At 52.3% G+C, this 14,809-nt stretch overlaps 5 protein-coding genes and 1 non-coding gene across 6 annotated transcripts; 2 read left to right on the top strand and 4 right to left on the bottom strand.

Annotated features, from left to right (window-relative positions):
* Window positions 1-74: 74 nt before the first annotated feature.
* SMAC4_04571 (uncharacterized protein) lies at window positions 75-2,417 on the bottom strand. The gene is made up of 5 exons (XM_003345292.2): window positions 1,889-2,417; window positions 1,308-1,796; window positions 817-1,236; window positions 577-751; window positions 75-506 (listed from the first exon to the last, which is right to left on the bottom strand). The coding sequence occupies exons 1-5, from the start codon at window positions 2,138-2,140 to the stop codon at window positions 175-177; spliced, it is 1,668 nt and encodes a 555-aa protein (XP_003345340.1). The 5' UTR covers window positions 2,141-2,417; the 3' UTR covers window positions 75-174.
* A 404-nt stretch (window positions 2,418-2,821) lies between these two features.
* SMAC4_04570 (uncharacterized protein) lies at window positions 2,822-4,771 on the top strand. The gene is made up of 3 exons (XM_003345291.2): window positions 2,822-3,022; window positions 3,086-4,152; window positions 4,232-4,771. Exons 2-3 carry the CDS (start codon window positions 3,976-3,978, stop codon window positions 4,589-4,591), a joined length of 537 nt encoding a protein of 178 aa, XP_003345339.1. The 5' UTR covers window positions 2,822-3,022; window positions 3,086-3,975; the 3' UTR covers window positions 4,592-4,771.
* Window positions 4,772-6,252: 1,481 nt separating this feature from the next.
* SMAC4_12739 (uncharacterized protein) lies at window positions 6,253-6,675 on the top strand (the record flags this gene model as incomplete). The annotated part of the gene is made up of 2 exons (XM_024655655.2): window positions 6,253-6,398; window positions 6,453-6,675. The coding sequence occupies 2 exons, from the start codon at window positions 6,253-6,255 to the stop codon at window positions 6,454-6,456; spliced, it is 150 nt and encodes a 49-aa protein (XP_024511507.1). The 3' UTR covers window positions 6,457-6,675.
* Window positions 6,676-7,826: 1,151 nt separating this feature from the next.
* On the bottom strand, window positions 7,827-8,508 carry SMAC4_04569 (uncharacterized protein; the record flags this gene model as incomplete). Its single annotated transcript, XM_003345290.2, has 1 exon — window positions 7,827-8,508. The coding sequence occupies exon 1, from the start codon at window positions 8,337-8,339 to the stop codon at window positions 7,827-7,829; it is 513 nt and encodes a 170-aa protein (XP_003345338.1). The 5' UTR covers window positions 8,340-8,508.
* Window positions 8,509-10,386: 1,878 nt separating this feature from the next.
* SMAC4_13082 lies at window positions 10,387-10,484 on the bottom strand. Its single transcript is given in 2 exon segments — window positions 10,387-10,430; window positions 10,447-10,484. It is a non-coding gene; the product is annotated as a tRNA-Ser (tRNA).
* A 1,303-nt stretch (window positions 10,485-11,787) lies between these two features.
* SMAC4_04568 (uncharacterized protein) lies at window positions 11,788-14,755 on the bottom strand. The gene is made up of 2 exons (XM_003345289.2): window positions 13,195-14,755; window positions 11,788-13,136 (listed from the first exon to the last, which is right to left on the bottom strand). The coding sequence occupies exons 1-2, from the start codon at window positions 14,653-14,655 to the stop codon at window positions 11,898-11,900; spliced, it is 2,700 nt and encodes an 899-aa protein (XP_003345337.1). The 5' UTR covers window positions 14,656-14,755; the 3' UTR covers window positions 11,788-11,897.
* Between the last annotated feature and the right edge of the window lie 54 nt (window positions 14,756-14,809).

Here is a 14,809-nt window from a genome sequence, read left to right as displayed (position 1 = left end):
GCCCGCCTCTAGGCGGACAGTACAGTATATTAACACCTACCTACCTACCTACTGACTTATCTTTCACGTAGGCATCCAGTTCACAACCCGAAGCCGGAAAAGGGCTGTTGGTGTAAACGCACGGTATCCAAAATCGATTTTCGCAACACACGAATCTTTCAACTACATCCCTTTTTAAAGCTTTGATCCCGCGGCACGCTCCTCCTGCCTCACTTTGTCCCTCAACAGTCTCCGGAGGATCTTTCCGCTAGGCGACTTGGGCACCTCTGCAACAAACCGAACACCTCCGCGAAGCTTCTTGTGAGGTGCAACTTGCTTGGCCACGTAGTCAACGATCTCCTGCGCCTTGCTATCGCTGGCTTGAACGCCTGGCCTAAGGACGACATACGCCCGAGGTACTTCGGTAGCCTGGCTGTGGTCTTCGACGCCGATAACGCACACGTCCGTTACATCGCTATGGCCAAGGATGAGACCCTCAAGCTCTGCTGGTGGGACGGGGAAACCCTCTGAGAATGATGTCAGTGATCAGTCAAATGATTATGGTTGTGTACCGGGCGAGACAAGGCAATGACTTACTGTACTTGATCAACTCCTTGAGACGGTCCACGCAGTACATGTTGCCGTGCTTGTCGATATGGAACATGTCTCCGGTCTTGAAGTAGCCGTCCTCCGAAAAGGCCTCCTTTGTGCGCTCTGGATTCTTATAGTAACCCTTGAATACATTAGGTCCATTGATCCACAACTCGCCGACCTGTATGTACAACACGGTTAGTTATACCATTTTGATGAAAAAGGAAGCAGGGCACAACTACACACCTCTCCATCAGCAACCTCCTTGCCTTCCTCATCTACCAGCTTCGCCTCCATGTTCGGCATCATCTTGCCGCAAGAACCCATGAACTTGGCCCACTCATCCACAGTCTGGCATGTCACCACAGGACTGGACTCGCTCAGACCGTAGCCTTGCTTGACCGGAATTTTGAGACGTTGCCACACGGCCTCGGTGAGTTCGCTCGTCAGGGGCGCGGCGCCCGAGTGCATGACCTTGAGGGTGCTGAGATCGTACTTGTCCACCAGTGGGCTTTTGCCGAAGGCCAACACGACCGGAGGAGAAACGTAGAAGCCCGTGATGCGCTGGTCTTGGATCGTCTGTAGGGCCTTTTCGAGGTCAAAGCGCTCGACCACGAACATCTCCCAGCCGAGGTAGAGACACATGAAGAGGGCGCAGGTGAGACCCTGTGATGGTGCATCGGGGTCAGTCCAAGTTTTCTGGAATTGGGTAGGGGTTGACAGAGAACAGAACTTACATAGATATGGAAGAACGGAAGCACGCCCAAAAACTTATCACCTTCACCATCCAACCCGCCAGTCGCAGACCAATATCTCCCATCAACATCCGCGCTCTGCAAGACGTTGGACACAACGTTCAGATGTGTCAGGCACACGCCCTTGGGCAGGCCCGTGGTGCCGGAGCTGTACACCAAAAAGACGAGATCCTTCTCCGGGTTGATGTTGGCCTTCCTGAAGCGGGCGGGGAAGTCGACGCACTTGACGTTGCGGAAGTGCTTGAATTGCTTGGACGGGTCGCTGTGCTGGCCGATCAGGATGATGCGGTCGTTAGGGATGCCGGCCCTCTTCGCGGCTTCAACGGCAGTCTTGAGGAAGGGAGCTTGCGTGACGATGGCCTTGGCGCCCGAGTCTTTGAGTTGGAAGGTGAGTTCTTCGACGGTGTAGAGCGGATTGGCGGGCGAGACGACGGCGCCGGCCCAGATGGCGCCAAGAGTGACGATGGGGGTCTTGGTGGTTGGAATTGATGTCAGCATGCTTTTTCAGTCCTTTTTCTTTTCAGACAATCACCGCCACACTTCATGTATCGGCAATGGCTTACATCAATGCTATTCGGCGTATACAAGGCAAGAACTTCACCCTTCCTCCATTTCCACATATCCTTCATGCCCTTGCCAAAGTCGATAGAGGCAGTCTTTATTTGGTCCCAGGTATGCGAAAGCTTGGTGTTTTCGGCGCAGGTCATCACCCTCTTGGAGGTCGGGAACGGGACATCTTTCCGGTCAAAAACAAGAGACCAGACATCGACATTGGTGGGAATGTCCAAGTCCTTGAACGGCGAAGTGAAAGGCATCGTGGACGGTCGGGGTAGTGACAAGAAAACACAGTAAAATCTACTTCTACAACGAGCAAGGTGGGAAGGAGGGGTGGTGTTTGCTTTGTTTCCAAGAGTCCAGACGAGAGGAGCTCGAGCAACAGTTCTCCAAGAAACGAAGGGATGGATCTATCTTAAAGATACAGCCAGCCATCACGGGTATTGCTGTTGGGTTCATCCAGTGGTTGGCCCGAACCGAGCTACACAGTAGGGAACACCAACAGTGGACTCCAAGCTGCATTCGACTAAACCAAACAAGTATGATATCACGGGCTGGCCATCTGGCATGTTCCCTTTCTCTATGGTTATCCTGTCCAGTACGGCGGGTTTCGTTGCTCCCAAGGGGAAACAAGATGCCGTGCTATCGAATCGGATATCAGCGGGCTTCTCGCAGAAAGAGGGGATTGGATGGATTTCGAAGTTGTTGATGAGGGGAAGTGCAGTCGATTTCGCCTTGTGGAGGGGTGACGCATGACCCGCCGCTGCCCTCCCGAGAACTTGGGGTAAAGTTGGGGTAAAATATGGGGTGCCGAGGCCCGTCGGACGGCATTGGCGGAAATGCATTTCCATCCAAACCTTCTTTCTTTCTCCCCAACAACACTCCGATGTCGTCCCATGTTCGATTGTGATGAAATGTCATTCCGTTATCATCTGCCTGGGAGTTGATAAGAGCCCCAAGTTAGTTTGATCGGAACGTCTTTTTGTATCTCTGCTCAATCCCTCCTCTCACTTCGTCATTCCATTCGCCTTGCAACCCTACTCCCCTCTTGCACTCAAGAGTCTTTGCGTTTTGCTATCATCACTAACCGTACAATAGGAGATGTCTGTCTGATATCTATGGCGCTCTTTGTCGGAACAAGCGTGAGTAAGCAAGTGCTGTGGACGAGATCTGGGTTTGTTCGCTCATCGATTTTGGTCAAATAGACAACGTTTGGGCGGCCACCATCGAATACGAGGAACCAATGGATTATCTATCAACAATCCCTTGGAAATTCCCAAGCCCAGGAAGCGCCGCCATGGATTCAGATTAGCTTTGGTTTTACCTTTCACTGCGTTCGAACTGGAGGAGCTCAATCCTACCCTACGAGGCAATCCGGAACACAACCGAAGGGGTCAACAACACTCCCATGATGCAGGGGTATGAGGCTGTCAGGGGAAGTCCAAAAGGTGCGACGTTGTTGAGACAGCTCTTGGCATCTTGAAGGGGAATTGTCAACTCCTACAATTGGGCAACCATACCCATAGTCACCTGATGGCAACTCTAACCGCCCGGCACCGATATCACCAGGTCGGTATAGTTGGGATCTTGGGAAACCCGCCGACTGCAAATGAAACAAGAACCCAGTGAAAAGGCACCGGATCTTTCCTTGGCCCTAGCCATTCCCTTGTCTTTCGCCCTCAAAAGGGGCTCCAACGTGGTTTGGGTGGCATATTTTACCACGAACCATGAGTGTCATTCGGGGAAACATGTTTGGAAATACGGGCAGGTGTTGGGATTTGAGGGAGCTTCCAGTTGAAGCTGGGTCTCAAACACAGACCACAGTGGCCTGGTAGTGCTTCAGGCGGATAGTTATGTTTCAAACTGACCAAGCTGGTCCGAACATGTTCTATAAGATGGAAGAGCATCCGGCGAGAGTGGCCGATGTGTTTCCTCCATTCTCATCCTCTATCAAAGCCCTTCACTTAAACATTCTTTTCGATTTACAGCCGTGCTGTCTTTTAGTTGTACTTTCTACATTTTCTGCGTTTCATCCCAAAAACATTTTCATTCTATACCAGGACCTCGACGGTTCAAACATCCTCCAACAGTCAAAATGCAGTTCAAGTTCGCCTTCGTCTTCACTCTCCTTACGTCCACCCTCGCTGCGCCCTGCGCAGTCGACACCCGGGACTTGAGCAAGCGGGCTCTTTCAGCCCAAAGCTACTCCCAGTTCCAAGTATCCAGCGGCGTTGGTGGTAACGCCCTGGCCGAAGTCAAGGCAAAGTTTCCTGTGAGTCATTCCGTCCTTCTCACTTTTCCGCCAACAACCCTTCTGTGCCGCACACGTATCTAACAATTCTCGCAAACAGATCGACGAAAACAACCTAGCCTCCGTCTCCGACGCCGACCTGGCCATCATCAAAGCCGCGCGCCAGACCGCCGAGAACGCCGAGACCAAGGCGGGCGGCTTCAACGAGGCCATCAACGCTGCCGGCGGTACCAAGACCACGGCTGGCGCGGCCCTCCAGGTCGGCAAGATTAAGAACAAGGTCCTCAAGCTCAAGCTCTTCACCCTCGCCCAGCAGATCGAGCAGGCTAAGGGGGGCAAGGACAACTCGGCCAAAATCGCCGAAGAGACCAAGAAGCTTAACAAGAACATTGAGCTTGACAAGGCCGCTGGTGGAAAGAAGAGCACTAGCGTTAACTTCCAGGGTACTAGCGAGCCTTGAATTGGTGGTCGACGGCTGCCTATGAGGACTGAATAAAATGGAGGAAGGGCTATCTACGGGGATTATGGTCCCTGTGCAAGGAGAGATACGGGTGCCCGATAGGTAACGTAGAGTGGGAAAGTGATCTTTCTGGGATGGAACAATTAAAATAATACAGTGTTGGGCTCATATCGTTTTCCCTCCATCTCTCCACCGGTCAGCGTGACGGTGCGTTCATTGTGTCGTGATGCGGTGATGTCAAGCATCAGTCTTAAAGAGCAATCGGCCGCAATTGCCACGTCCCGGACTCCGGCCGTCACCAAAGGTGTTTGAGGGCTGGATGCCTTCCTTGAAACAGCGGCGCCAAGTGCCGTGCTCTTGCGTATTTTTCAAGTTATCTCTCTTTGGCGTATTCCAGGGAAAGAGCGAACGCCGGGGATTCGGTAACAATGGAATTCCATCTCGACTCCCGGCACCGCACTACATAGAAGGCGCACCCCCAGCGGGTGTTTCTTGCCTACCTCCAGAGGTACCTTACTCAAGTTTAACCGACTATCAACATCCTCGCAAGATTTTCTCCCAGTACTGCCTCACATCTACTTGGCAACCGAAGATGAAGAGATCACCAAATCGTCGAACATCCACTGCATTACAGCATACGGCGACGCTCGGCATAGAGTCCGCGATGTGGCTGTTACGCAAAGGTACCAAACTCGATTGTTGTTCTCCCACTTTACAGGCCCCTGGTCCGACTGACTTATGACAGGAATTCAGCGGCGGGAAGAACACAAAAAATCATGTGTGTACAGCAACTGCAAGACCGACCGACCCTGTTCAGAAAGACGGTTGAGGTCTGGCTAACTTTGGAAAGAGCGGGCTGTGGAGGTACATCGTTCGCCGCTCCAGTGTTTTGACATGTCGTTCGTGTCGGTGAGTACTCAAATTGTGACCATGCCAATGTGACATTTATAGCAACCCATTGATTTAAGTTCGGTGGAAGATGGTGTATAGCTCCAAAAGCTTGGGAATACATATGGCCATGGGAGGTATGCTCGTATGGTAAGTACGCCAGGTAAGGATAAAGCCATTGACCAATCCCAACCTCCAAAAGTGACCATTGTCATATCTACGGTTCTACACCGCCTAGAGGATGTAACATCCCATCACCAGAGCACACATGTGTGCTCTGCATTCGATCTAGAAGAGAAACTGAGACATGCAATGCACGATACTTTTATAGTAACACTCACCTGGATGTTGACGAGGTTTTAGACTACCGACCCTTATCACGTAGCCTAACTAATGTAGTCATAGTATACCCCTTGGCTGCACGTCAAAGTTGTTTTAACACTACCCTGGGTCACCTTGGGTCACCCTGGATCACCGAATCGGAAGTCTGGAATTGTTTACCCGTCACACCTCCCATTTCACCCCTGATCATGAGACATACATACATGCGTTTCCTGGCATACAACAACAGCAACCGCAACAACAGTTTACAGAACGTGGTACAACAGATAGCGTATGTCAGCGAACCACATCTTCGGTACCTTGTGTTGCTACATACCCATGTTGGACAAGGTCATTTCTACTCGGATCCAAGGAAAATGGGCAGTAGAGGGTATAAGAACTTCAATGCCCCCCTCGCGGGTTCAGTATGTAAGTCGATGTTAGGTCAGTAGATGTCTCGTCCTGTCTGTTCGAATAGGTGCGATCGAAACCGGCTCACCGACATCAACTACAATCACACCTTGGTCATTCGTTCAACAAATTCTCCCAGCTCTTCTGCCCCATCGAAGGAAGACAAGAAGTCTATAGAAGAAAAAAAGTACGAACACTTGTTCGGAGAGGCTTTGGCGTTCAATGCTGATCTTGAAGATAGATAATACAATACCAAAGCCACCATGGCCGACAAGCCCTGTGACCACCACGCGACACACGGGTGCAGGGCGGTAGTTCCAGGGACCCAGAGTCTATGCGCGAACTGCGCAAAGGGGAACTGTTAAGACGACAGTAAGACAGAAGAGAAAGGCTACACTATCGGAAATTTTGAGAACCACCAAGAACATGAATAATCAGATGCGAGTAATGGACGAGAATCGAAAGCACAACGAGGAGGGATGAAAAAACTTTGTCAGAAGCGAAGGCGCCGCTGTTTTGTTCATCGGGATGGAAACAGCGCGTTGGATTAATGGGAGGGAAGTATCGGGAAGGTAGAAGGAAGTCTTGCACAAGGTTCGAGAGCAATGGGTGTCGGACATTGTGCAGACAGCTGAGGTTATAAGCGGCGTCGTCCGTGTACCTAACTATGTAATATCCACACTGAGGCTGGTCGGATAGACACGAAAGAACGATCGACGACGTTAGTTGCGGAGTCATCAGCCTTCCCAGTCCCAAGACTACGTTTGTGAGATTATCACTTCCCGTGACGAGCTGCTGATCCATGATGGGGAGGGAGGGGGGCTACATTGAGACAAGGTTTCAAAAGCCTATTCTAGCGTGCATCGGTATTTCCTCCACGACGATAGGGCTGAACAACGATATTACCACATGAAACAGAAGGCAGAGACTAGTTACGTCAGTCGGAGACGGAACTGTGTTTATCGCAAAAACATTGTGGTCACACTGGAGAATTATTCAGTTCTTTGACTGTTATATCCCATTCCATTTTCGGCGGCACATAATCGCATACGACATATGTTCGCCTAGGTACGTCGTCGTCGAGCGACATGAAACCTTTCTCTGTATAGACACCATTCCATTTTCTTTTCCACCCCGACGCCGTTGGCTTAGTAGGTCTTAACAAACCAATAAGCCACCCTGATGTCGAGCATCCTTGTTTCTCTAAAAACCTTTCTAAGAATATGCCAACCAGTGACCCCAATGGAACAAATTTTTGTCTGAGGATAAAGGGAAAAAATATCAAAAAGGTTTTTGTGGGCTTGTCCAGCATGTTGTGGTATCAAACAAAGAAAAATCCCTTTTCCCGCCGCCAAAGAAGCCCCAAGCCATTGTAACACCACCCCCATTGTTGTTCAAGAATCAAAAGATACGGGTATCATCCGTTGAGTAATCAGAATCGAAAGTCGAAAAAAAAAAAAAAAAAAAAAGTAGCACCAGAAAAAGAAGGAAATTCGGATGCGGTCGTTAAAATCACGGTCCAGTAGATGGCGCGCGAAGATGATGTTGATGATAAAGTATGCAACTGATGGTCTTGTTATGTACATGGCCCAGTCACAAGACTAGATCAAGACATTTAAGCCAAGAGAGCGGCGCCCAAGGCCAGGACGCCCATCAAGAGGCCAGACTGAGCGGCAAGGCCAGCAGCACCACCAGTGACAGGGGCAGAAGGGCTGGCGGGCTCGCTGGCAGTGACGATTGCGCTCTGGGTCTGGGTGATGAAGGCCGAGGTGAGAGGCGCGCTGGCGGTAGGACCAGCGAGAGTGGTCGAGTTGACCTGGGGGAAGGACCAGGACAGCGTAGACGAAGAGCTGGTGGTGGGGATGACAACGATCGAGCTGGAAGAGGTGGTCTCAACTGGGGCCGCAGACGAGGTGGTGAGGACGACGCTGGAAGTCTCGATGGAGCTGGTGCTAGTGCTGGTAGCAGGAGCGTTGCCGGGGCAGTTGGAGACGGTAGGGTTGCAGGAAGTGATGGTGACGGTCAAAGTCATGGTGGCAGTGGAGGTCATGGTGCTGTCGGCGGCTTCCTGGGCGGCAACCAGAGAGAGGCCAGTGGCCAAGACGGTGAGGATGCTCTTGAACTGCATTTTGAAAGTCTGTGTTTGTGAAGGTGATGCTGTTGTGTTTTGTTGTAAGGCTGATGAGCTGTTTTGATGAGGCCTGCCTTGAAAGTGTCGAGGGGACGTGGAGAGAGTAGATCCTCGGGATTCTCAACTCGTTGATAATTGTGATGTGCTGTAAAGGAGCGTGGGGCTGAAGCCGGAGCAACAAGCGAATGAGTCTGATGATTGCTGGGATAGCGGTGGTTGAAGGGGGAAAGAAAACAGGAAGATCGAGAGAGCGGCATAAACTGGGGAAGGAGGTGGGAACGGACCCTTTTGAAGCAACTGATGGTCCCTTCCCAAGACAGTTTCCCGACGGGACGCTTGGACACAGCCGATGAGCTAAATTGGCTTCCTTTCCACGACTGCCTTGACACCATTGGTCAGTCCCCGCTGGGATTGGGAGAGAAGACTTTTCGGCGCCGACTCCCAGTGCCACTTGCCATGCGGCACTCAGCTGGATCTGGTGCTTCGTTGTCACTCTGTGCCTGGCACCCAGAACTCTTGTCACTCACCCTAGTCGGAGGAGCCTGACAAGCCTGGGCCCGCCGCGGGATTGGGGAACCGCAATTAAATTGGGTTCAAAGGCAAACCGTCGAATGACAAACAGTCTTTCCAAGAGATGGCAGGGATTATTATCCTGTTGCCCCGGCCATCGCCACCACCCCTGTCCCTTGTTGGGCGTCGAAGCCGAACGATGAAGAAGGACGATGTTGGAAGGAAGGCCGAGCGAACGCGCAAACCGCTTGACCAGCGAGATTCGCAAAAAAGGCGGGAACAACAACCCCTGTCAGGTACCATGCCGCATGCGAAGCCGGTGCCGTCTGATTGGCTGGTACCTGAAAATCTGCAAGGAACAGACGTGGACGGGCAAACTCATCGGCCATTGAGACACCCGCACCACAGCCCACCGCATCCAGCACACCATCCACCCACCATCATGGCCCGTGTCCACCATCCAATTCAATTCCACTGCTGGCGATCCGGCCTCTTCCCTGACCATCGCAAATTACCAAAATGAAATGCCGAATATGGTTTTCTTGCTGACTGGCCGTGCCAACCACTTGGCATGCGCCGGCCAGGCTCTCGCCAGGCTCTCTTGCATTGCACCCAGCAGCCCAGAATTCCCAAGCGAGCCTACCTACGACCCTTTGGTACGTTAAAAGAGTTTTTTTTGGGTCCCCGGATGCGGTGAGGTTGCAGCCGGCTCAGAGGACTTAACTGGAAACTTGGAAACATGTTGCTTGCCGTTACGGTCGCCAGCCCTGCGAGAGAGTCACCGTCAAGACATTGGAATGGAGAGAAGGCATCCTCCACCATTGTATGCGTGCCACGTCGGATGTCACCCGCATGCTTGCTACCATGCTGTCCCCGTCCTCCTGGCTTCTCCTGTCTTCCACGCATTCGCAGCAGGTTCGGACGCCATGCGCGGAGTGCGCCGCCGGATTTTCTTACATGACACCATACATGACAAGCCGAGGAAAAAGAGAAAAGGACTCCCATATATGGGCTGGGCTTGGGCGGTGACCGTCTCAGCCGTTCTTATACATAGTACGCTGATATCGCCTAGAGATACCGGTAATGACAGGACGCTTGGTTGTTCCACCTTCCTAGAGTTGGTAATAGCCTTGCAATTCGCTAGGGTATCACAGGAAATGACGTGCGTTGATTATAGAATTGGAGACAAGGCCAAAAACTGCAAGGGGGAATTACCCTCTTGGTTAGGAGCGGGGAGACACGACTTTGAAGACATTCCAGAAATTGGAAGGAGGATTTGGCGTTCTGACCCCTGATTTGCTCCTTCTCGTATCTGACGTTTTCTGTGCAACTGGCAACTGCGTCGGACGGCGCTTGTGGTACCTTTAAATCTCCGAAGACGCAGCCGCAAAAGGTCACTCATGAGGTCAACATGCGAATGAATGGAAAAAAAAAAAAAAAAAAGACTCCAACGAAAAGGGGAAAAAAGAACAGCTTTCCATGCGTAAGAAAAAGAAGGCAGGCCTATGAAAAAAATGCCAAAAGAAAAGGATAACGACGCGAGCAGGATTTGAACCTGCGCCTCCGAAGAGATTTGATATGTTCGAATAGGGTATTCGAGTCAAACACCTTAGGCCACTCGGTCATCGCGCCAATGGAAAGTTAGATATTAAACTGCATACATTTTGGTGCTTATGTAGCCCAGCATCCTGAGTAGTAGCTCAATCTCTGGCTGCCTTCGCTTTGATGCTTCCAAAACATATCATACCCTATTCCCCATTCATTTTGAGAAAGGGAAAGGGAGTCTCGGTTTCAATGAAAAGGCTCAAGGGAGCAGGAATAGTTCCGTTTAGGGATGAAGTGATGTGCGAGCCGATCACCTGCAAAAGACCAAGAGGAACCAACCCAACTCTCACCCTCTTCCAAGTCTTCTGTGCATCTTGCAACAACCAACCGACCAACAACCGAACTAGCATAGCAAGTGGCAAACTGAACCGCAACCATCACATCGCATCCCTTTTTCACTCAACAAAAACTTAATAAATCCATTGATCATCCAAAACTGCAAACTCTGCAAAATGCAACCTCAAAGAGGTTTACCTAAAGTGGTTGTCTTCGCCGTTGTGCCCCCACGGCCCACACACCCATCAGCAATTCAGCATCACAATGATGATGTCTTTGCCGCGCGCTGCTTGCAGAATCTTTCGTTGTTACATACTAGTGTAGGTACATTTTCGGATTTTTACCAACGATCGATCGCGAGTACGACGCTTACAAGCTGACTAGGTAACTACACGTGTGCTCAAGTGAAAGAAGTACACTACTACACGTACACGTGTGGTAAGCAAAAGGCAGACACTCCACCGAATGAAAATCAAGGCCTCCTACTTGAGAGACTCGGTACCGAAAAGCCGGCAAAGCGGTCTGGCAGTCCGACGACGGAATGCCATGCCGCATCGCCGCCTTATCAAGTACACGTGTATATACGCACAAAGCGTGTTAAAGAAGATGGCTTTGAATGTGTGAACAAGAAGAGGGGTCTAAAGGGATATAACAAAGGCATCCCTCCGGGTTCCTGAACGCAAACAAAGCCTTTACACAGTATACCAAGGGACAAAGATAGCCCCTTTGGCATCTGTCTTTGAGGCGGCTTGCAATTCATATCCGGGTTGGGACTCACCGCATCTAGACCACCAGATGTGTATGTAAGCGTATTGAGCGAACTCGATGAGGTCGAGACACCCCAGTCCAACTTGCTGGGTTGGACAGTTCGGTTGATAATGCGGCGATGAAAGCGCGCTGGAGATCGGAGGCTGTCTTTCAAGTGATGTTGAAGCTGTCGTATGCAATTGTGTTGCCTTTGGGTTACCATCTGGCCAAGTGCATTTCCATGCGATGTGGTTGATGAAGATCAACAGCGGACTTGACCCCTAGCGCACTGTTGAATAATTGGGTGGTCGAACGGAACAATGAACGCCCAGTATATTATGTATGTTTGGTAATAACGAACTCAAACGCTCTGCCATGGGAGAAAAGTCTTTAGAACAGCACAACAACTACAACAACCTACGCCACCCGAACAATCGTCCTCGCCTTCCTCCTCTCATCCTCACTAAGCACCCACAACATGCCATCCTCCCCATCCTCACCCGCCGCCCCATCCATAACAATCAGCTCCTCCCACTCCTCATCCTCCATATTCGCCACCATCAGTATTTGCAACGTGCGCCCAAACACCTCGCGCACCGCATAGTTGCCCTTGCTTATGGTGCCAATGATCCCACTGAAATCTCTCTCCATCCTGATGGCGCCATACGGACTCGCTCCCCTAGTCTGCGAGCCCGCATAGTTCCACACGCGCTTCTCCAGCCAGCGCGCCAGGTGCTGCGCCGTGTGGTCCAGGACGGTGCTAAAAGTCTTGGGGGTCATGAGGCGCGCGATCGGCTTCATGAGGGCATCCCAGCCCTCCTCGAAGCGGCGCGTCACCTGCTCGAGCACGTCGTCCTCGTTCTCGTCGTTCGCGGCGCACAGGTCGAGGAGCTCCTCCTCGGTCATGGTGTAGTCGGCGTCGCGGAAGGTGTCGGAGAGAATGGGACGCAGACGAGGGCGGACGACTTGGCTGAAGAGGACCTTGATGCCTTCGCTTAGTAGCTCTGTGGCCTTGGCTGTGAATGAGTGGTGGAGGTTGTTCAGGCGGGTGGTCACTTCTTTGAGGTCGTTCTTGAACGGGAAGGAGTTCCTGAGGGAGCTGGCCTGCGAGGGAGCGCCGCTACCGCCATTGGCTGATTGTTCTCCGGGAGTCAGGATGCCGGTGATAATGCGGGTGAGATATTCCTCAGCCATGTCGAGACTGTTGATGAGCACAATGAATTGAATGATTTTGTCTTCTGGTGGGAACCCGCCTTGGATCACGGGCTTGGGGTAGCACTCATCACGCATCTTGCGCTGAATCATGCCGACCAAGTCCGAGCCCAGTAAGCTCGATATTGTAGGGAGAACAGAGTCTATAACGCCTCTCTGAGACGTAGATATGGATCTGATGATCACCGTGTTCGCGATGTACATGACATCTTCAACTGCTGAAATGATAAATGGCGGGCTGCTGTCGATGGGTTTGCTCATCCTCAAGGACAGTCCGGTCGGCCATTCGTCTAGCTGGAATGCTTTCTCTACAGATCGCCGGAAGAAGAAAGTGGTTAGAACATTGTATGGCAAGACAAGCTTGCCTGAAACCTTTCGGCTCAGGTTTGACTTGGTGAGCACCTCGGGCATGGTTAATGGTACGTCTTCTGGAACGCCAGGCTCCTGTGACAACCCCAAGTTAGCTATGAACGTCTCAGTGAACAGAATACGGAAAACTTACCATGCACTTCTGGGCAAGAAGCTGGGAGTAAGCGGACCACCTGCTTAGCATGATGGCTATCTCACTGAGCAGGGCATCCACCTCCCTCATGCTGACACCCTCATCTTCGCTGTTGCGACCATCGGTGCCAGGAGCAGGAGAGTTGAGGCGCGGCGGAGCTCCAAACCCACGGTTCTGTGGCAGGAAGCTCTGCACAAGAAACGAGAACGGATAGCTCTTCACATCTGTCAATGCCCGGTCGACACCACGCTCATCACTCCAAGAGTCCACGATGATGCCGCCCTGCACATCTGCTTCGCCCTGCAACCGTTCAATAACCTTGATCATCTTGCCCCCGCCATAGTGCCTCTCGACCAAGCCACCATGGCCATCCACGATCTGCGTGATATGTCCAAACAGCATATTCAACGCATTAGCATAGAAAATGCCATCCTTTTTCGGTCTTAGGGTCGCCGGAGCATTGGCATCAGTTCCTCCCAGCGCCCCAACTCCATCTTTTAGTATCGCTCTCGCCCTATCCGCCACGCCCTGGCAAACATACTGCCCGTACGCATCCAGTCCAACATCCCCCCTTCCGATCAACGGGAAAAGTTTAAAGAACCGCGTAATCTTCGCCGGATCATCCTCCTTCGCCGCTTTCCAAAACTCCCTCAAGAATAACACGCACAAGCTCTCCCTGGCATTCTCCAGCGTCACCCACGGCGCATCAGGCACCTCAACAGTCGGCACTACCGCCGCCGCAAACCCGCTTCGCACAATCTCCTCTGGCACGCGGGCCGCCCTGGCAATATACCCCGCGGCAGCCTCCCAGTCCTGCGGGGCGCCCATGCTGCCCACCACACCCGCCACGCACGCTTTTAGCTCCGCCACTTGCTCCACCACGCGCAGGGTATCTTCGACGCGCTGCTTCTCGAGGTCGAGCTGGCGTACGCGGCTGGACAGGTGGGAGGCGGTGTCGGCGGCTCCCGCTAGCATGTTATTACTGACGGAACGGGCGGCGATCACCTGGGAGCCAAGGCCGGCGCGCAGGTTATCGAGGCGCGAAAGCGAACGGGCGAGGTCCTGGTGGGAGGCGAGGACGGAGGACAAGCGGGTTGTTAGGGACGATTCGCGGGCGTGGAGGGCGGAAAGGGCGGCGCGGATGTCGGATGAGGACGAGGCGGTGCGGAGGGCCACGAGGGCCGGGTCTGCTGCTGCTGCTGTGTTCGCATCGTTGGCACCGCCATTTTGGGGGTTGGTGATGCTCCTTATTGACAATTGAAGGGAGAGCGGTGCTGTCTTATCGTGGGATTTGTTCGTAGCGTTCGCCGTGGTGCTTAAGGAGGGATTCGTGACATTATTGTTGATGGCGCCAGTTGTTGGGGTACCTCTAGCTGCTGTGGCTGCTGTACTTGTTGGAGCTGTGGAGGGCATCTTCGACGACGAAGCTGTGGTATCGACGCCATTGGAGAGGGCAGACATCGGTATTGCCGTGTGGACGCTGGCAACGCATCGCTGCTTTGCACTTGATGCCCTGCGTGGTGGTCGTGTACTTCGGTGTTTCGAAGCTATAAAGGTGGTGTAGGACGTCGAGGCTCTAGCGGGAGGGACAGATGTCACTGCAGACCGGGGGCCC

This window comes from Sordaria macrospora, chromosome 1 (assembly GCF_033870435.1).
Source record: "Sordaria macrospora chromosome 1, complete sequence".
Classification (NCBI taxonomy): Eukaryota; Fungi; Ascomycota; class Sordariomycetes; order Sordariales; family Sordariaceae; genus Sordaria; species Sordaria macrospora.
This window is presented reverse-complemented; position numbering and strand designations above follow the sequence as displayed.